At 42.6% G+C, this 21558-nt stretch overlaps 1 protein-coding gene across 1 annotated transcript; it reads right to left on the reverse strand.

Annotated features, from left to right (window-relative positions):
* Positions 1 to 14927: 14927 nt before the first annotated feature.
* On the reverse strand, positions 14928 to 19308 carry LOC134501210 (uncharacterized). The gene is made up of 2 exons (XM_063308825.1): positions 18905 to 19308; positions 14928 to 15669 (listed from the first exon to the last, which is right to left on the reverse strand). Exons 1-2 carry the CDS (start codon positions 19300 to 19302, stop codon positions 15381 to 15383), a joined length of 687 nt encoding a protein of 228 aa, XP_063164895.1. The 5' UTR covers positions 19303 to 19308; the 3' UTR covers positions 14928 to 15380.
* Between the last annotated feature and the right edge of the window lie 2250 nt (positions 19309 to 21558).

The following is a 21558-nucleotide window of genomic DNA, read 5'->3' on the forward strand; positions in this document are numbered from 1 at the left end:
CTAGTGGTTGTCCAGATTTGTGCAGCCCAGATCTGCTATCTCTACCCCCAGACATGATCATCAGTGGTAAGAGACTGTAATTGTTTGTGAGAACGTCTTAGAGAGGAGGAGGAGGAGGAGGAGGCGGAGGAGGAGGTACAGATTAGGCAACAGTCAGATGACAGGTAGCTTGGACTGCAAAAGCAGTGGGGGCATGGCAAATGGAAGGGACCCTCCCTAGTTTCTTGGAAGGTAAATGAGAGGGGGAGAAATGTACTTTCAGACTTGCAAGATTCTGTTACTACAACCTTACAAAAAAGGTAATTATTAGTACTCATGATTGGTGCTTCTTGTCTGGACTACTACCTCTAAGAGCTGACAGAGATACTGTAATTTAAAACAGAAGATAAATGTGGTTATGTTTGAGATGTTATGTGAATCAGTCAAACTCTCTACCACTTCCTTTCTTTCCCAATTATATACATAACATGTATTTTTAATTGAGTAAAGGGGCTGCAAGGTAAGTGGTGGATCTTAAATTGTGATGTAAATTTACATTCCAAAATGAAGCAACCAACTGACTGATCATGTACTTAAAAAATGAGAATCAAATGGCTTTTTAACGATTAAAATAATCATAGGAAAGGTGGTTGGAACAATCCTGATAGCATTAACTTTGTGAAATTATATAAATATGAAATCAGTATCAGAGTAATCATTACTGTTAATCAAGTCATAATCTTATTAGTCCTTGAACAGTTAATAACTGCCCTTACCCTTCCCTAAGCTGAATATAGATGGAAGAATGGATTTAACTTGCCTAAAGGTAAACAGCTTCCCTTAACATAACATCACTTCATGTGACCAGTACAAAATCATTTTTAAAGAAACGTTAAGTGATCAAATTAAGAAAATAATTTCAGAACCATAAGGTGAATATGCTGAGTACCAAAAATAGTTATTAAAGACTTAAGACATTTTAAACAGAGTTGGAATAGATTTTAAGCAGGATCACTAAAATATCTGCTTGGAATAAAACACAAATTCTGATTGAGACTTGAGAACCTGTCCATGTAGCACAAATACTATTATAACCATCACACATGTGCTTTTACACTGCCCGTATTACCAATGTAATCAAGAAATGTTCATTCTTCCTTTATTGACACATATGATGTCACTAGTTTGAGATGGGCGGCAATATTAATTAATTAATTAAATAAATAAATAATGGAAGTTTCCTTCTTGATTTTCTCCTCTGAGATAATTTGTTACATACAACATTACTAGATTTTGCCTGGCAGCTATTAAAACTTGCAAACAGATAATTAAGGATACTGGGCATGGGTAAGATACTGGGCATGGATAAACTTATTGAGAATCCCTATTTTTTAAATCTTTGTTTGTTGTTACATTCTCTATGTGGCCTTCAGAAGCCCCTCTTTAATCCACAGTATTAATGTTAAGAATTTTTATAGAGATATCTTAGCATTTTAATTTTCTAGTATTTGTGTTAGCAATCCTAGCTTTTAGTAATCTTTTGTCTCTTCTAGGTTTCACTGTTATTATTGATATGGACATCATTCTTCCTGATTCTATTTTATTCTGATCTGTGGTGAAATAAAGATTTGACTGATTGATTCAGATTGTCCAATGAAGAAAAGCTAGAACAATTGCTTATTTTAATTTAGGAGAAAACAGGTGCAGTTGTGTCGGATATGAGGAGACATTTCTCCCCATTTCTTCATTGAACTGGAATCTGGAATTGTTCAGTCATGAGACAATACTTCTTCACACATAAAAAGTGGTGATTATGCCCATCAACCTAGGAGTTTTTAAAGGAATGTAAACAAATTAATTGAATATGAAGGGACCAATAGGTACTAGTTATGATGGCTGTAAATACTACAGGCAAGATCAGAGGCATTGTATATAATCACTGCAGGGGTGAGTGCAATTGTTTTCATGTTTTGCATTTGGATTTCCAACAATTATCTTTGCTATAGACTGCTGGAAAAGATTAGCTGTTAGCCTATTCCAAAAGGAGTAACCTAACCTTCAATTCCCACTGCCCATTTTCTTTCCCTGCTTTTGAGCGTACAGGATTGGGAATTTGTATTCTTGAATGGGTATAAAAATCATGCGCCTGGCACAATTCTAACTCAAAATGTATCATTTACTGTTGTTGCTTTACTTAACAAGCTAGCATGAAATTTAATCTTAAGGTAAAACAGTCATACACTTCAGTATAAAATATTTCTGAGCATACCACAAACTTATATTTATTTATTTCATTGTTTTGCTGCTGTCTTTGCAACCTAATTAGGAATATAAAGACAGAATCTAGGCAAAGCTGTACTTTAAGTTCAGTTAGTTTCAGTGGAAGAGAGTTAAGCAGGTGCATAACCTTCCAGATGAAGCATATGGGATTTAAATGTATTCAATTATTATGGCGTACATGAGCGATTTGTGTTGCTACTGTGTGGAGTGGAATAGTGATATATTCAGGCACATAGCATGGCTTTCAGAGGAACTCCTGAAGAAATGTTCTTTATCATCTTGGCTTCATACCACATTAGATTATTTGAATGAAATAGGAGTCTGTTTCCTCAAGATAATCATTTTTTTTCCTAGTAGGGGTTGAGAGATACAGAAGGTATATGTGTGTGCATGTGTGTATATTAGAGCATGAATCTAACAAAAAAACATGATTGCAAAGAAATATGCGAGTATTGCAACGGCAATAAAGTTATATATCATTAAAACAACTGCATGAACTGAGCTGGAGAAAAACATTTCTGGCATGCAGGTTGCACTAAAATTTATATACAGGCAGTCCTTGTTTAGCAGCTGCCTTGTACAGCAACCATTCAGTTATGACGGTGATGGAAAAGTAACTTTGTGACCAATTCTTGCATTTCCAACTTTCACAGGTCTGTAAAACAAAGGAAACCTGAAGTGAGATAGTAAGCACAGTCGCGGTTTCACTTAGCTATCGCTCTGCTTAACGACCGAGTTGCCGGTCCCAATTGTGGATGCTAAAGAAGGACTAAGTGTATAGTTATTTATTCATAGATACATTTATTCCTACTAACAGGAATTCGTTTGTTGTGTTGCTGTAATTTATTAAATAAAAAAAGTACAGTAAGCAATTGATCCAAACCACTAAGTCTTACCTCTTTTTAAATAGCCAGCTCCACACATGTCAGGATATACTGCCTATTTTATCCTTTCAGTAACTGCTATGAAATGTAATGTCTCTGGGTAAGATGCAGACTCCTAAGGCCCTTCTCCAGTCTAACTCCCTCAGCCTCTCTATCTCTGCTTCATTTCTTCAACTAATACTCACTTTCTCACTGGTTACATTTCTTCTTTTTTGCAACTTGGGATGTGTCCTTGAGCCATCCTATGTTTCAAAAAAAAAAAAAAGATCTCTACAGAAAGTAGGGGAAGTAGGAAGAAAGTTCTGCATTTCACCTTCTAGACTGAACTGTCCTTGACTCATCCTACACATTGATTCTTTACCACGCTTTTCCCTGGGTGGAATGCATAATGTCCATATTCTTTTTCCCAACTTCTCCATTTACAACACCATTTAAGTTGACTATTAAAAAAAAAAAACAGGATAAAAATCTAATAAACTGTTTCAACTTCTCTGTGATTAGCTAACCTAGATAAAGTGCGTTGATTTCTTCATTGATTTTTTAAAAATAGATCTCTTCTATGAGTGGGTATCATGAGTATTGATGGTGAGCTGGAAGGGGCCTCTATCCAGGGGGGAAAATGCATGCATAGTACTGAAGAATTAAGCAGCCATTCAAAGAGACACAGATCAGACCCACCTTAACTTTTGGGGTTTATCTGTCTGGGTTTTTCCCACGCTTCGTCAGTTTGTTAGGATTCTGTTTTATGTAGCAGTAATAAACACTGGAGACCTACTCATCTCAGCGTGATTTCTGACTGTTAGGACATCAATCCTAACAAACTCCTACTCCCATTGAAAGAGGGAGGAACAAAGAAAAATAAATTCGGCAAGCCATCCAACAATTGGCAGCAGCCCTGCAACAACACCATCAACAAGTAGATCTCCAGATCAACACATTACAAGCTGCCATGCTACAGCAGTTACAACCAGCTCCGATTAACCCACAACTGGTGCCAGCAGCAGCAGCTCCACCAATAGTCTTGAGATCCCAAGGCAGTCTACCAGAGAAGTTTGGAGGAGAAGCAGGACAGCTGAGAACCTTTCTCACACAGTGCACAATGTTTTTCGACAGCGGACCAGCAGAGTTTCCCACAGACAGAACCAGAGTCACCTTCATTCTAAGTCTGCTAAAAGGACCAGCAGCCAAATGGGCTATTCCCATGGTGGAAAACAATGACCCAATTCTCAACGACTACCAGAATTTTCTGGCAGGGTTCCGAGCACACTTTGACGACCCGATCAGAGAGGTCACTGCCAGCTGGGAAATTCGGAAGCTCAAGCAAGGCAACAAGAGAGTGGGAATCTACATTGCTGATTTCAAGCTGTTAGCAGGAGATCTGGACTGGAATGAGAGTGCCTTGAAAGACCAATTCAAACAGGGGCTGGATGAAGAAATTAAGAATGAATTAGTGTGCCAGGGAACACCAGCTAGCCTAGAAGCCTTATATCATGGTGAGAGCTTGCCCAGTGAGAAGCCAAGCAAATTCCGTAAGAGCCCCAGGGCAAGCAGCTGAAACAAGAGCCACCTCCGCCTCTACTTCCAACCAGGGAAACTCCATTGGTCTCCCTCCACAGAGCTCAGCAGGGAGACCATCAATCAATTAAGAAGGGCTCATTCCGAGGATTCCAGGCAATCCTTTTACTACTTACCACTAATAATGCGCGTAAACCCAGAGTACCAGGTCAAGCTAGAGGCCCTTGTGGATTCCGGAGCTTCAACCAATTTTATTGATGTACAGACCATACAAGACTTCAACATCCCGACCATAGAATTGCCTCGTCCCATAGAAGTGGAGACCATTGACGGCCAGCCCCTCAAGGCAGTGTCCATTAGAAGGTTCACAGAACCTGTGCAACTAACAACGGGAGATCACATTGAGTGGATCCAACTTTATGTTACGGCATCACTTAATGTGCCTATAGTCCTGGGCACACCTTGGCTGAAGATCCACAACCCATTGTTGAACTGGACTACGGGAGCAATCTCTTTCCCAGCTAAGGAATGCCAGCACCACAAGATTCAAGCCGCTCTCCTCTCTCCAGCAACCAACGCAGTCACAGAAGCAGGGGGGGTCCAGTTGCCAGCCAAGTATGCAGATTTCGCAGATGTTTTCAGCAAACAAAAGGCCACAGCACTACCCCCCCATAGGGACTGTGATTGCACCATTGAGTTGATACCAGGAGCCAAGATTCCAGCAAGGAAACAATATCCCATGTCCCCCAAAGAACTAGCCACCTTAAAGGATTACTTGGATTCTAATCTCCAAAAGGGGTTCATCCGACCATCTACTTCCCCAGCGTCTGCTCCTACCTTCTTCGTACCAAAGAAGCCTGACCCGTTGGCACTGGCAACTCAGGAGGCACCCATGGGAGTGGTCCATGATTTCAGTTTTTTAAATGAACTCACAATAAAAGAAAATTATCCCATGCTGTTAATATCTGATCTGCTGGATCGCTTACAGAAAGCACACATTTTTACTAGGTTGGACCTCAGGAATGCGTACAATCTGATCCGGATGAAAGAGGGGCATGAATATCTGACTGCCTTCGACACCAGGTTTGGTAAATTTGAGTACCTTGTTTTGCCCTTTGGCTTGTCTAATGCAGGAGCCATATTTTCCCGATTTATGAATTAAATTTTCTCTGATTTACTAGATAAGTATCTGGTCATTTATCTAGATGACATATTAATTTTTTCTGAGGATGCTACAACTCATGTAACCCATGTATGTAATGTCTTACAAAGACTGAGAGAGAACAAGCTGTTCGCCAAGCTAGAGAAGTGTGCCTTCGATTTAACTGAATTACATTTCCTGGGCTATAAGGTATCAACAGAAGGCATATCCATGGATCCTTCTAAGGTCCAGGCAATTCTCTCTTGGCAACCCCCCCCGAAATGTGAAAGATGTACAAAGATTTCTAGGGTTCTGCAATTTTTACAGGTGGTTCATAAAAAACTTTAGTGACAGGGCTAGACCCCTCACACAGCTTTTGAAGAAAGGATCAAAATTCATTTGGGGGGAGAGGGAGCAAGCAGCATTCCAAGAATTCAAGCAACTCTTTGCATCCCAGCCGCTGTTAAAACACCCTGATCCCACGAAGCAATTCATAATGCATTCAGATGCTTCCGATATTGCCATTGGGGCGGTGTTATTGCAATATACAAACAAAACTGAGAATACATTACTTCCTTGTGCCTTTTTTTCACGCATGCTCTCACCAGCAGAGAGAAACTATGATGTTTTTAACAAGGAGTTGCTAGCAATTAAAGCAGCATTCCAAGAGTGGAGGCACTGGCTAGAAGGTGCAGCCTTTCCTGTGGAAGTTTGCACCAATCACAAGAATTTACAGCTTCTACAAAACACCAGATCCCTCACCCCACGCCAAATCAGATGGAGCCAGTTTTTCTCCCGTTTCAATTTTGTTATTTCTTATGTTTCCGGGGCGCAAAACTGCTTGGCAGACACCCTGTCTCGATCCTTTCAGGCAACCCCTGCCACTCACCAGGAGGTACAGGCTACTATATTACAACCTCACAACTTTGATCAGTCTATGAGGGGGAACCAAACAGAGATTTTAGCAGCAGGTAGACAAGCAGAGGACCTATTTACAAGTCAGAGCTCAGCAGCAACAAGACCCGTATGCCAGGGCCAGGATGGATGACCTCCAGAGGGGCCCGCAAGACACTGCCTCACCATTCAATGTGGAGGCAGGAATCCTCTGGCATAGCGGGTGATTATACATTCCCCCCTCATCGAGGGAAGAAGTACTGACACTTTGCCATGACCATCAAACAGCAGGCCACGGAGGTGTTTTCAAAACTCTCCATAGAGCTCTGAGAGACTACTGGTGGCCTAAGATGACTGCAGACATAAAGGGCTACGTGGCTTCTTGTCATACCTGTAGACGAGCCAAGCCTCTCCCAGGGAAGCCCACAGGACTCTTGCAACCCCTACCCACCCCCAGTAGGCCTTGGGATACAATCTCCATGGATTTCATCACTGATTTACCCCCGGTCCAGGGGCTGACTTCCATACTAGTGGTGGTGGACCTTTTCACAAAAATGGCGCATTTTATTCCATGCAAGGGCCTCCCATCTGCGCAAGCCACAGCGCAGTTGTTCATGGACCATGTTTTTAGGTATAGAGGCATGGTGAATCACTTGGTGAGTGACAGAGGCCCTCGGTTCACTTCCAGGTTCTGGAGGGCCCTTTTCCAGTCATTAGGGGTCCAGATCCACCTATCATCATCGCATCATCCGGCTAGTAACGGGCAAGCTGAGAAAATTAACCAATGGTTACAGCAGTATCTCAGGTGTTACACCACTTATCAGCAAGACAATTGGCCAGCCCTGCTCCCCATGGCAGAATTTACTTTTAACAACTCTGTGCAATCCTCTACCAAGATGTCTCCTTTCCAAGCACTCTACGGGGTTAACCCTCGGGTGTTGCCCACCTCCTCCCAGCAGGGAGCTGTTCCAGCCACGGCTGATTTTCTTAAAGAGCAACAAGCCACACAGGAGTTGTTAAAGGAGCAGCTGAACAGGGCAAAGAGTGCTTACAAGAGAGCTGCAGATGCTCACAGACAAGAGGGGCCAGCGATTGCGGTAGGAGACAAAGTGTGGCTCTCTACCAAGTTTTTGACCTCTACCAGGCCCTCCAAGAAGTTGGACTCTAAGTTTGTGGGCCCTTTCACTGTGGTACAGCAGATAAATCCAGTGGCTTATCGCTTAAAGCTGCCAGCATCCATGAAAATCCATCCAGTCTTTCACAGAGCCTTGCTAGCCAAGGACCCTACCCCAAGTGCCTTATGATCACAACTGCCCCCTCCACCTCCAGTAATTGTGGAGGGGGAGGAGGAATACGAAGTCGAGGAAATTCTGGACTCTAGGAGGAGGGGAAGGGGCATCCAATATTTCATACTGGAAAGGGTACCCTGAGGAAGAGCGCACGTGGGAGAATGCCAGAGATGTGCATGCACCAATGTTGGTTCATCGATTCCATCAGCTTTTCCCTTACAAACCCAAGCCTCGCACTCTACCAGAGATTCCTCACTTGGCTGAGCAAGCAGAGGAATCCCAACCAGAGGAGTTTGTAAGTTTGCAGTTTCCACCCCTGCCTGAAGCCTTGACACCAGTAACAGAGGGGGGGGGGGGAACCGCAGCCCTCCACCTCGGGCTTGCATTTCCCAGAGAGAAGGGGGGACGACTCTTCTAATTATCTAGCTATTTTTCAGCAGCAGCCACCTGGGCCAGAAGAGTTATCAGACCTGGAGAGCAGCACTGATTCGTCCTTGGAGGAGTTTTCCTTTGAAGACTTTCCATCGTTGCCCAGTTCCCATGGGAGCTTAGAAGGAGACGTCGACTCTTATCAAGCCTCTGGAAGGGAGGGGGCTGAAATGGAATGTGAATCTGGAGGGAAGGGTGATGTCATGAGTACTGATGGTGAACAGGAGGTGGGAAAACGCATGCGTAGTATTGAGGAATTAAGCAGCCATTCAAAGAAACACAGATCAGACCCTCCTTATCTTTTGGGGTTTATCTGTCTGTGCTTTTCCCACCCTTCTTCAGTTTGTTAGGGTTCTGTTTTATGTAGCAGTAATAAACACTAGAGACCTACTCCTCGTCTCAGCGTGATTTCTGACTGTTAGGACAGTGGGTTTGAATAGAATTGCATAGCTTAGCAACTGTCAGTTTCAAGTGTTATATAAGTATTTAGCTTCTCAGGATGGTAATAAAATATTCTGAATTCTAATATTGTTTAGCTATAATCCAGAGTAATTCTGTGGCTTAAAAAATAGTCTTGGATTGAAGAAATGTGACTTAAAATCCTACCATTTTACATCCTGTGCCATTACTGCTATCACAGCTATAGTTTTCTAAGGATTTTATAGAGACTTTTAAAAGTACACATAACTACTGTTTATGAGCATACATTTTGATACTTTGGACTTTTAAGATCACCTTGGAAAGTTTCAGTAATATGATTTCCCCCTTCTTATTCTAACCATACAAAAAAGCAATTTGAAGAAATCTTGCTAGTCTGAGAAAACTTCTGAATAATACTATAGGGTACTACAGTATCTCTGTATTCAAAATTCCCCAAATATTCACCAAGGTTGCATCTTGGCAAGACTTCTAAACATCTATTTGAAGGATGAAACTGGCTGTCATGAAGGCTGCAGCTTCCCTAAGCTGTGGCAGTCGACAGCTAGTTGAAGTGGATCATTGTGGGTTCTCCTATCCCTTGAGAAGGAAACCTATTGACTTTAGTTGTATATGCAGAGGATTTCCCTACTGTGCATTACAGCAGTCTGACATTTTTCAGGCTGCTGCAGAAGTTATGGTTGCTTTATATTCACCGGATAATTTCAGGCTTCTCTTCCAAAGCAGAGATCCAAGAACTTTACATTTGTGCATAAATGTCCTTGGGATGGCAAGTTGGGATCAAATGACTAAAAAGTGTGTTGCAGTGCAAACTCTACCCTCGTTGAACTTGTGACATAATGTCACATGTAAGTATATGAGAGCTTAATATCATAACACACATGACTAAACCTCCAGTTGCAGCAGACACTCATACATTTTTATATGATTTTCTCCTTTTAATTCTGTCTCCAAAGGTGATTTTGCTATGCCACTGTTTTGGCTTCAGCTGGTTATTAAGAAATTAAATAATCATTACGTAAGTTAAATAGCACTAATCCGCTTGAACACCAGTGTGCTTCCAGTTGCTTGATGCCTTCACTTATTATTTGAAATCTTGTCACTGAGACTGAAATGCTTCATCCCATTTGCTTTGGGAAGGAAGGAAGGAAGGAAGGAAGGAAGGAAGGAAGGAAGGAAGGAAGGAAGGAAGGAAGGAAGGAAGGAAGGAAGGGCCGCAAGTTCTTGTAAGGGATATGAAAAGAATTAAATATCCAAATGTCAGGGACAAAACAAAATTTATGGATGGTGTGCATATAAAGTGGAGCAAGAAAGGGTATAAATAATAAATGAATAAAAATATACGTAAGAGGCAAAAATATCTGGCCAAACTAAATAAAGATTGATTCAACTTATAAATTCACAGTATATATATGATGGCTAATTTGCAAAGCAATCATAATTATGTAATATTCAGAAACAAGTTAGTTTGAACTATATCTGTATAAGAAAATAGCAACTTAGACTAAAACAATTAAGAATGACTAAAATTAGTACCATTAAGCCATTTTAAGAGCAGACTAACCACTAGGTGGCACCAAACAGCTATTAATCATAGAAACACTTCAAAGGTTTAAGTTAGTTTGCCACTACTGATCATTCATTTGCATTCGTATTAGTTACCAATGCAATTTGTATTTCATTTGCCAACTAATTTTAATACATATCCCAAGCTGGCAAGGACTATTTTCACCATACTGGTGCATCAATACACTGCAAATAAATAGCATTTATTTGCAGAGTAACTGATTCCCTATAATAACAAACACACATTTTGTATTTATCATTCTTCTATGATTTTTTCAACTGTAGTATTTTTTAAAGCTGAGTTGCTATATGGAATAAACACAACATGTTAAAAGTTAGGCATGTTTGCACAGAAGTGTCATTCTACCCCAGATCTATACTTGAATAAGCAGCTTTGCATGCAGAGATTCAAGGACATAGTTCTTTATCCACGTATTAGAAAAGCTTCACTTGTAGCAGAAGACCAGCAGCTGCTAACTGTAATACTCAAGATTTGTCTGTCAGTCTGTCTCTCTAGTTTCAAATCTACGCATGCTAAAGGCCTAAGGGTAAGTTATATCTCTGTGGAATGAGCAGTTGACATCTGTACTTTATTATTATAAAAGACCCATCTTTTATAATGATATAAAATATTGTTTCAGACTGTTGTCCAATATAGCCCTCACAGAAAGACTACTCTGTTCAGCGGGGCTTACAGTCTAATATAATCATTTAAGGTTTTGGCCTAATAGAGCAGTCCCATGCAGATTCACTTATCAGGTCCCACGAATTTCGCAAAGCTACAAGTAGTCCTCGCTTAACAACCACAATTGGCACTCCATTGCCAAGCAACGCAATCACTGAGATACCATGTGACCACGACAGACTTACGACCTCACTTCCATTACGCTTGTTAAGTGAGACATCACATGACGAGTTGTGATTTTACTTCTGGCTTCTCCATTGATTCTGCTTGTCGGAAGCTGGCTGTGAAGCATGCAAATAGTGATCACGTGACTGTGGGATACTGTGATGGTCATAATGCCCGCCAGTTGCGAAGCGCCTGAATCTTGATCACATGACTGCAGGGATACTGTGATGTTGTGAATGTGAGGATTGGCTGTTAAGTTACTTTCTCAGCACCCTTGTAACTTTGGTCACTAAACAGGGCAGTCATTAAGTGAGGATTACCTGTAATTCCAAAGGTTGTCTTCACATAGAAGAAAGCAGTATAACTGCTATGTGACTGAGATTTATTTATTTATTTGCAGGGCTTATATGACCACCTACATCATATAATAACGCTAGGTGACTCACAAAAACAATCACTAAAAACATGGCTAAAAACAAAAGTACCCTTCCCCGCAAGGTGCCAGACCAAACAACCATCCAGCAAAACCCCCATCCTAGCCCAAAGGAAGAGCCAGGCCTTTATGGCGCTCCAGAAGGCTAAAAGGGTAGGGATCCCTTGGAGGGGTAGCCACCAAGAAGGTGTGTCCCCGAAGTCCCATCAGGTGGCAACATTTAAGGGACATTGCCTTGTTTTTTTCCATTATGAAACTACATCTGCTGTGCAGTTTTATCTGTTACAGGCTCGCTATTCCATGCTTTTCACACAAAGTTGACAAGCATCCACTGGCTATTATAAGGGTTGTTTCTGAATACACAAGCATAGGATGGTGTTGCCCGACCAGTTTTGGGAAGTGCTTCCAATGAAAATGGAAAGTTTCCTGAATGAGATATGGAGCAGTACTGTTTAGTGGAATATCAAGTTGGAATGAATCTGGGTTGGAAATGTATAAATCTCTCTTATCCATAATTTATTTGTGGTCCATATTACAGAGGCTGGGAAGAAAAGTTGAGGGAGGTTAGTCTTTCCTGGTTCTGCTGTTATGGATATTCAGTTCAGCACCAAAATAAAGAAAAGGCCAATGGAAGTTATAATAAATCTAACCAACCCCATCTCCAAAGGCTTCCTGACTTTCTGAGCACCAATGTGAATGTTAGAATAAATTAAGCGTGGAATAAACCATTTCTATACTTTGCCAAGGAGAGTGCAAGGTGGGTCCATGCAGTCACTGATAACTGAGGCTCCTTATTACTGATTAATTTGCTCCCACGTAGTATTCTGGATGGAATATCTGCCACAGGCTACTTTAGAAAAGCTGCCATCTCTGGCTTAAGATGTATTATTGTTGGTTTGCTAAATGAGTTCTATCAAATCAATAAGCACTGGATTTAAAAAAAAAAAATAAAGCATGATTGTCATGAGTAAGGATGGCGAGCAGGGGGCTCCCACCCAGACTGTCAAGCGCATGCGTAGCACTGAGGAACTGTTCAGCCATTCAAAGAGACACAGATCGGGACCGCCTTAACCCTTGGTGTTTATATGGCTGGGTTTTTCCCACGCTTCCTCAGTTTGTTAGGATTCTTGTTAAGTACTACTAATAAATATTAGAGACCAAGTCATTGTCTCAGTGTGTTTCCTGGTAATCAGGACAATGATACTTATGAATTTGAAAGCATCAACAACCTCATGAAAGTTGTTCCTATGTAGCAATCATTATGAAATTAAAATTATTTTCAGATAGCTGCTTACTCTGCTGAGCTAAACACAATCAGAACACTTTGGCATATTTTTGAAGAGTAATGTATAAACATTTCAAACAAAGAGCACTTGATACAAGTTTATTTGCCAAGGTCTGCTACCTAGCCTTCTTGGCTCTACCCTTGAAGATTATTTATTTACAGTGAGAAGAACAAATAGAAGGCACAACTGCTTCTTACTTCCTCATTGTTGGATACCCACTGTATTTTTAAGCCCCAAATTCAGCTATGGAGTCAATCCCAACAGAAATTCCATGTATTTCTGGTGAGAAGTATATTTACTTTCTATAAATCAGGGTAAAAACTGACATGGCTTCTTCTAGAGACAGCATTCTCCAGATTAAAAGGTCTACTTGAGAGGGTCCATTAGTCAGGAAGAACTGGACCTTCTAAGAAGACTCTTTAGTAATAGAGCTCTGAAGTTATTTTCCCTTTTCCAGTAACAAGTGAATTTATTATTCAGGTGAAAAGTACTTGCCAATCAGTTTGAAAGAACATATTCTTTCCAGGAAATTGCTCAAGGTAATGGAATTATATCAATTCCATCAATTTAGATGAAATGCCCTCAAAGCATTTGGGCTGGAGACAATCTGAGCAACAGAACAACGGTGGGTAACCCTTGGGCCACACCTGATTGCTTCCCAAACTCACTTTTGCAGCCTTCAGAATTTCACTATCAGAATAAAGAAAATAATGTGTCTGAGGGATTTCTTACCTCTTACAACTACTACTTCTACAACTTCTGAAAATCTGGAAGGAATGGAGTTCCTGCAGTGAGGTTACTGCTATCTCCTGCAGCTCTCATTTAAGCAGTAGGGTGGACGTACTGTATCACCTCTCATTGAAGAATTGCCTTCATCTCAAGGCAATCAATGATAATCTAGAAAGGGCTGTAAGAGATATCAGTGGTTCTACACTATACCCACATTTTACCTTCTACCTGAATTTTTGTGGTGGGAAAGTTAGTCACCAGCTTACGATAATACTGGTCACACAAAGTAAGATGTAAGAATTTTCATCTGGTTTGTCTTTTTGTTCCACAGAAGTCCCCAGAGAATGTGTTCTGGCTGAATCAACCTCAGCCTAATTACGAACAAATATAGTAGTAAATTCACAAGATAGCCCAAGGTAGTCAAGAAAGTGCTCAGAAGGTAACAATGGCAAACTTCCTACATGTTGTTACCGAGAACTACATGGATGTATCCATGGAATCACCAGAGCTGAGCTTTATTTAAAGGAGACCTTTTTAAAATAATCCCCTCCCCCAAGGAAGCATGGCAAGTACATTTCAGAAGAAAACAAACCATTTCTTGGGGGACCCCATATATACAAGAACCTTTCTCTCCAGGCAATGTGATTTATATATTTTACTGACAGACTCACAAGGGTTAGCATACTGCATTGTCTTGAGATGTGCAAATCATTAGGAACTGAGTATGATTCAAGCTCAAAACACTTCTGGTAAGGTCTGAATACCATGAAGCACTTCTAATGAAATTGGAACAACCTGTTTTGAACTTGGAACACCTGTTTCAAAGTAAATGTTTTGCATACTTCTACTGTACCTTAAGTCCTACTAGGGTTTGTTTGGATTTAGCTTAATGTGTTGTAAGAACTCAAGCATTGTAGTGTCTAAAGTACAGCTTATGGCATCCCAAATGTGTGAGCTATTATGGTAGTTGAACTCACAATATATTAAGAAAGTAACAGGCTAGGGAACACTAATTTATGGCTAATTTATCGCTTACTGAGATGTATGAACTCAACCAACTGTGGTTTATTAAATAAGTCATGACCATGCAATTCATGAACCCAAAATGGGTCTATAGTAATACACCCTCCCTAAATTTCATGTTCTGTTGTGAGGTATAACTATTCTTTCAGCGATGAAATAGAAAATTCAGTACAGGCACTGAAATCCCATTTTCAATCCCGTACTGAGAACAGTACAATTCTTGTGCTACCTCAAAGTCATTTTGAATTTTTCCATTCTTTATAGATTTGAATACAAAGTTTCCTCTATATGGATAATTGGTGCTTTAATGCATTGAGAAAGTTTCAGTTCACATGCTCTGATCTTATTAAAATTTATGGATACCTTCAATTCATTCCTCAGTTACAACTACCTTTCTCCAACATTTAGCATAGGCATTTTCTACAAATACTAACATAGCATCAAACATTCAATAGTTCAGTATGTTTCTTCAAACTTGAAAAAGCCGTAACATGTAACATTGGACATGATGAGAGAATGGGTTGGAGTGACGTACTTTCAATAATTTGTACAATTCGTTAAATCATAAGCACTCTTCAACCTCAACAAACATACTAACTCAAGGGAAATGACAAAAAGGTATTTTCATTTCCTGCTTGATAAATTTAATTAAAGCTACCTTTCCCGAGACATTCTCTTCTAGCCCATCGCCACCCAGAAAGTTCTACCAAAAGGATCTGTACATTGGAAGAGCTGTATAAAATTCGGTTTGACTGAGTCTCTGTCAAGTAGGCCTGCTTCTTGTGGAAGGGCAGCTTTCTTCCTGCAACTGTTAAATCACCTGTTCTCTTTCTCAGATGCTTTGGTGATCCATGTTGAAAGAGCTTAGGCCAGACCTTCTGATGAGCAGCATCCAGCAAAATCTCTTCTGCATAATTCATCCCTACATCTTTACTGAAGGGACATAAAACAGGATACTGATTATACTGATAAAAGATATCAACTTTTCAATAAATGGTTCAATCTTGCTAGCCATAAACAGTGCTAATTATATTAGGAAGCACAGGACTTATTTATTTATTCATTGGATTTATGTCCTAACTTCCCCTGGGAGCATTTATTTGAAGTATTATAACCTGCATACAGCTACTAGGGCATGTTCTCTGCAGCCCAAACCCCTTGAATCCAGAACATGAACATTTGGGATACTTTCTTAGCTCCAGCTCAAACAAACTGTGTGTGTTTCAGTTTAAACAAATAATGGGCTGTTTCATGCACAGAATGTTTTGTGCATCCTAGTACCTATCAGCACATAAGTATTTATTGTATAATGGTCACTGAATAAGGGCAAAACCTGGCATGACGAGTTTCATTAGTTTAATGTTGTCTAGATTAGGTTAGGTGTACAAAATCTGTCTCTGTGGCCCCTGAGCTAATTTCAAAACCCCTTTTCAAGTGATTGGTTTGGCCATTTGAGAAGTGATCAATTCCTGGCAGTATGCTGGGCAGAGATAAAGGATGAGAATGAAGAGAAAAGGAGTGAGCAATAGCAGTTCTAGATGGTAGCTGGGCAGCAATAATCTCAAAAAGTAGCTTGTCCCACCTTGTCATTTATGACTTCTTTAAGCAAGGAAACAAGAGGCTTTTCTTTTTTAATCAAGGGAAATTGACCAGAGTTCTGCCACTTTTTCCTTCTATCCCAGTGACAGGAAAAAAAGTAAAACTCTGACTTCTTTCTTTCTTTCCTTCCTTCCTTCAGAATCCACCAATCAGGGGCCATGGTAAATGTAGTCCAGAGAGAACACAAGGCCATCACTATAGCCAAAGCAGAGGAAAGGGCTGAAATTATAGAAAGGAATTCCTTAACTCATTTCTAGCCAATTTATTCACCAGAGACAGACAGCTTAAGACAATAGTGTGAAAAAGCCCTTAGACTCTGATAGACCTGCCCATGGAAATGCAGCCCTTGATGGTGGGGGGAGATTTGTCAGTCATTCCAATTTAGTATCAGGAGTCAGTTGGTGAGAAGCATTGACTCTGTACTTCCAATAGTCACTTTTGACCTTTTCAGAGACCCTGTTACAGGTACTTTTCATCCAAGCATGGTTATTTCAAATATCAGAGATCATCTGAGGAACGACATGAAGAAATACTGGGAAAAGAACTTGCAGATGAAGTAGGTTTAAAAGTTAAAATATTACTCCTATCCCTCTCCTTTTATGTCTGGGGAAGGCGGAACCACCACTATTAGATCTGGGAATCAGCATCTAGGTCCATTTGTCCTTTGTTTCACCTTTACTGACTCTTAATGATACACTGTTCTGTAGGGCTACCAGATCTGTGCTGCAAAAATTCAGATGACTGTCAGATGGCAGGAAACAATGAAGAGTTTTTGGTATCTCTTTGTTGCTATCTAATGGTCTTCTGAATGCTTGCAGTCCAGATTTGGTAATCCTACCTCTCTGTGCATCATAAAGGCAGGGACTGAGATTTACACAACTAGCTAGCAACTGTTCCAAATCTGCCTTGAAAATGAAGCTGGAAAACCATACTGCCTAGGCTGGAGCAACCAAAATAGTGTCAGGCCATTAACACATTTGGATAGCTTGAAATGGAGTCTCGAGATGGGAACTTGGAAAGGGGGTTGCCCACTCTCATTAGGATTTATTACGAGACTGGCATTTTGTAGTCCCAACATTTAACAATAGATGGTGGTATAACTCTACCAATTTAGCTGTGCCTTTGCCGTAGTCAGAGATTCCCCTTGATCTGAATTCAGTTTATAAAGGCAGTGTGTCCTGCTCTTTCAAACTGTCTCAGTTAACAATATGGGAGGCAGCCGGGAAGGAAAAGTCTGTGTGGTGGCAGTGGGGAGAGATAATCCCTTTAGAAGAGCAGTCTGTTTATTGTTTTCCTCTTTCCCTTTACAAACAAACCTAATGAAAACTGGCAATCTGATCTCCACCCAGTGTTGCCAGGCACAAGGAAAAGAAATGCTTTTACATTAATTAAAAGTGGGTTGTTTGAAGCAAGCAATATAATGCAACTCTGATGGATTTGAAAGCTCAAGACTACAGAGGAACAAACAAAACAGCCTGGCTTTGGAAAGAAAATGAAGGGTTTTCAAATAACCGCTTTCCAAGGGTTTTTAAGAAAACGACGATAGTAATAATAGAAAGCACAGGAAACGGTTTTGTCTTGAAGAGCTTCTTGAAAATACAAGCATAATCTAAGCAGGCTGTAGGCGCCGCTTCCAACAGTTGAACTTGGAATTAAGTTCCCGCTGATTTCCAGCAAACTTAGTCCCAAGGCAAATGTTCCGGGGCGCGAGAGCCTAACCCAGTGGCCTCGCGGATGAACGGCGTGAACCTGAAGCGTCCGAATCTATCGCGGGAAGCAAAACCTGCATCCCGATTTTAATGACTCGAAAGGCACAAGATCTTGGACGGGTTGTGAAACGGGGGCGTCTTCCGTGTGAACAGAGGAAGGGCGCACGGAATTCTCCCCGGGTTTCTTTGCACGGGATCCGCGGCGTCCTAAAGCAGGAAAGTTCCACCAACTTGGCCGGAATCAGGGTTTCAGACCGAGCAGCGCGTGTTTTTGTTTGGTCCGCGGCTTAATTCTGCTAAAAGGAAACGGGCGACCCCCTAAGGACGTGCATCAGAGGAGGCCCGCGGGGAAATCAAGTTCTTTGGGGATGTCTCAATTCGGCCTCGGGCGCCCCCTCGCCGGGGCGCCTCGGGAAGGCAGTACCTGAGCCCAGGGGCTGCAGGCTGCGCGTGGCGAACGAGCCGGCCGCTTTCCCGCGCTGGGAGTTATTTCGTTTGAAGCTTCGCCGGAGTGGTTTGGAGCCCCTTTACATCGGGTCAGAACGGGACTATTCGTTCTCCGTTTATCTCGGCAATGCCTGGAGCCCACACTGGTGCAGACAAACTTGTTTCCCCTACTTCGAGGCAACTCTGCGGAACAGCGCCCCGTTCCCAAACTAATGGCTCGGCGGCAGGGAAAAAGAAAAAGGAAAAGCCTCGGTCATTTCAAATGACCCCAGCCTAACTTCTCCTTCCGCAAGGATTTACTCGGAAATAAGGACCCCTGCATTCGCTTCCGAATTCTTCCAATCTTTTTGGAAGGAGGCGCGAGACCAACGGGAAGTTCTGACTTACTGACGGCTCGGACCCACAACCCCTACCTTTCTAAAGCGCCCTGAGATCCACGGGCTTTCTTTCGAGGAGACGTGTTGAGAATCTGGGCGAGAACCACGCCTCGGGAAGTCGGAGCCCCTCTGGCAAGTCCAGGGGGCGGAGGGAAGACCAGGGGAGTTCCGCGAGGCCAGAGAGGTTTTTCCGACCACCCACCAATCAGCCCCTCCGCCCGGGGCAGGCAATAGCCCTGAGTGCGCGCGCCCTCGGGCTGAACTTTCACCTCGCGAACTCGAGGAAACCCTATTGGCTGAGAGTTAGGAATCTGAGCAAGGCACACTTCGGCTCTTAGCAAAACCTGGCGCCCAACTTCAGGCTTTTGCTCCCGTTCCCTCGCCCCCATGCCCTCTCCGACGCGGAGGAAGGGTGGTCCGTATGATCTACCCATAGGTCTCCGAATACAGCCCGAAAAGTACGCGAAGTAAAGGTGCGGTTATACTTAGGCTGATGGGAACTGGCTGTTCTCCAGAACGCGCGTGAAACAATTGTCCAATCATCACGCGCGTGCACGCAGTCCCCCTTCCCCTCTGTACCATTCCCAGGTCCTTTTTTTTTCTGCTATGCTTTCTATAGCAACCCATCAACGTTATGGAACTATGATTTTCCGACCTTTTCCTAGTTTCCCCAGTTTTAGCTCTAACATCTCTCTTATGAAATGAGAAAATACTATGCTGAAACTGCAAACATTAGTGGTACTACAATTCTTTCGCCTCCTCTCCCAGACTTCCGTTTTCCACCCGATGCGCAACCAGTTATTGCTGCGGGAAAAAAAACAAAACCTCCTAATTTGTGTAGCGCCATTGAAAAGAAAACACTTCGCGTCGCTTTGGCGCGAGGCTCCTATTTCAGTCAGATCCACCGTTCCTTTAAAAACGCTTCCTGACAGCCCTTCCTACAGAGCAACTAAACTTCAAAGCACAAACGTGCAATCTCGACAAGCATTTTCCGCTTAAATTAGCCACCTCAGCTGGTTTTGCGTAGTTGTTGCAAATAAGGCTCCGACGATTAAAGTTTATAAATTTGGGATACAATTTTATTGCTGGGGGGAGGGCTGGAAAGTTTCTCGTGGTCGATTACACATCGATTGAAATTCCTTATGTTCCCCTAGCACTACAGCAGCTCTAAAACAACCTAGCATGTACGTGTGTATTGGAAAGCTGCCATGCATAAGACTTTTGGTCTCCCCGCCCTTTCCCTTGGCGTGAACGGCTTCAGCTAGACGCGAGATCCGGGCTGGCAAGGGGTGCACCTTGCCTGAACAATTTTATGGTTCTGAAAGACGGGTGTGTGGGTTGAAACCGGAGGGGGAACGTCCCTGCCAGAATAGAGTTTGCGACATTCCGAGGTGAAGTTAGTTTTTATCTTGTCGCGCTCTAAGTTGCTCGTGCTGCCTCTTAATAAAAGACGTTCCGGGTCACGCTGCCATGCAATAAAGATATCCTAATATTATTTAGGCCCTTGGCAATATCAGCCACGCAAAGGCAAGAAATGGCTATGTTCCCTTCTCGTCTCTTTGCAACTGAATGTATTCTCCGTGGGCCTCAGCCGAAAATACAGTTAACTCTGGCGGGGGGCGAGACAGATTACCAAGTGCACGGCAGCAAATCGAAGTTAAACGCCCTTTTCACCTTTGCAGTTTAAGGGAAAAGAGCGACGCGTGGTTGCTCGAGGGAAATGGGACGGGATTCCAGTCTGCCAGGGCTCGCCAGCATGTTAGGAACAACATGGATAGGAACCATACAGTGCAAAAGGTTCTTGGGCATGTGCAGCTTGGTTTTCTCGTCTTCATCTTTGAAGACACAAAAGATCGAACTTTCTCACCTGGCAGTCGGGCTGCCATTTTACACACATTTGAGGAAACAAGCCCCGCGGGACGCCGTAAGATTTACTTAAGAGAAAACATGGGCGGAATTGTAAGGAAAGCAATTCCGGTTATGGCAATCAGCCCTGTTGAAAATAGTGGAAGCTTCCGAGTAAAAACGCGGAGAATTGCGCTGCGCAAAAGCGCAAACAAGTTAGGGAGGAGTCGCTCTCCGTCCGGTCACTTTAATACCGGGTGTCTCCCCGCCAGCCATTCGAGGGGGACGCAGTGGGCTGTCTGCCCGCGAAGGGTTTTGGCTTCCAACGCTCTTCCTTGCGCTAGAGCCCGGGTCGTTCGGCTTAGCCCATGTGAGGGCCCCTTAGCGCCCTTCGCCTTCCTTGCGGTGGGATGTGTTGCAGGTTAGTTAGGCTCCTCGGCTTTCCTGGAAACTAAAGCGCCACGTTCAGTGAGGGAGAGGCGGTCTGAAACGTGCTTGCTTTGGCCAAATTCCTAAAGTTGCGGCCCAAGTCGAGTATTTTCAGCCGCTCTTCCAGCCCTTCGAAGCACAGTCGCTAAAGGGCCCTTGGAAACCTCCACCCCATTTAGTTAAAAAACCTTGGAACGGCAGACGCAACGCGGCGTGGCCAACCGAGCGCCAAGCGTTGTTTTGTAACGGCGGTTTGCTAAGCCGGCGGTGGGTAATCAAAAGGCGGAAAAGAACAAACAACTTCTCCGCGGCTTTTGTTTACCTAGCAGGTGGGCCTGACGTCAAGCAGGACGCTTGATCGCGAATCCTACCGTCCGGCTCTGCAAGCGGAGCTCGCAGTCCAAACGGCGCGGAAG

Source organism: Candoia aspera, chromosome 7, assembly GCF_035149785.1.
Source record: "Candoia aspera isolate rCanAsp1 chromosome 7, rCanAsp1.hap2, whole genome shotgun sequence".
In the NCBI taxonomy this organism is placed as follows: Eukaryota; Metazoa; Chordata; class Lepidosauria; order Squamata; family Boidae; genus Candoia; species Candoia aspera.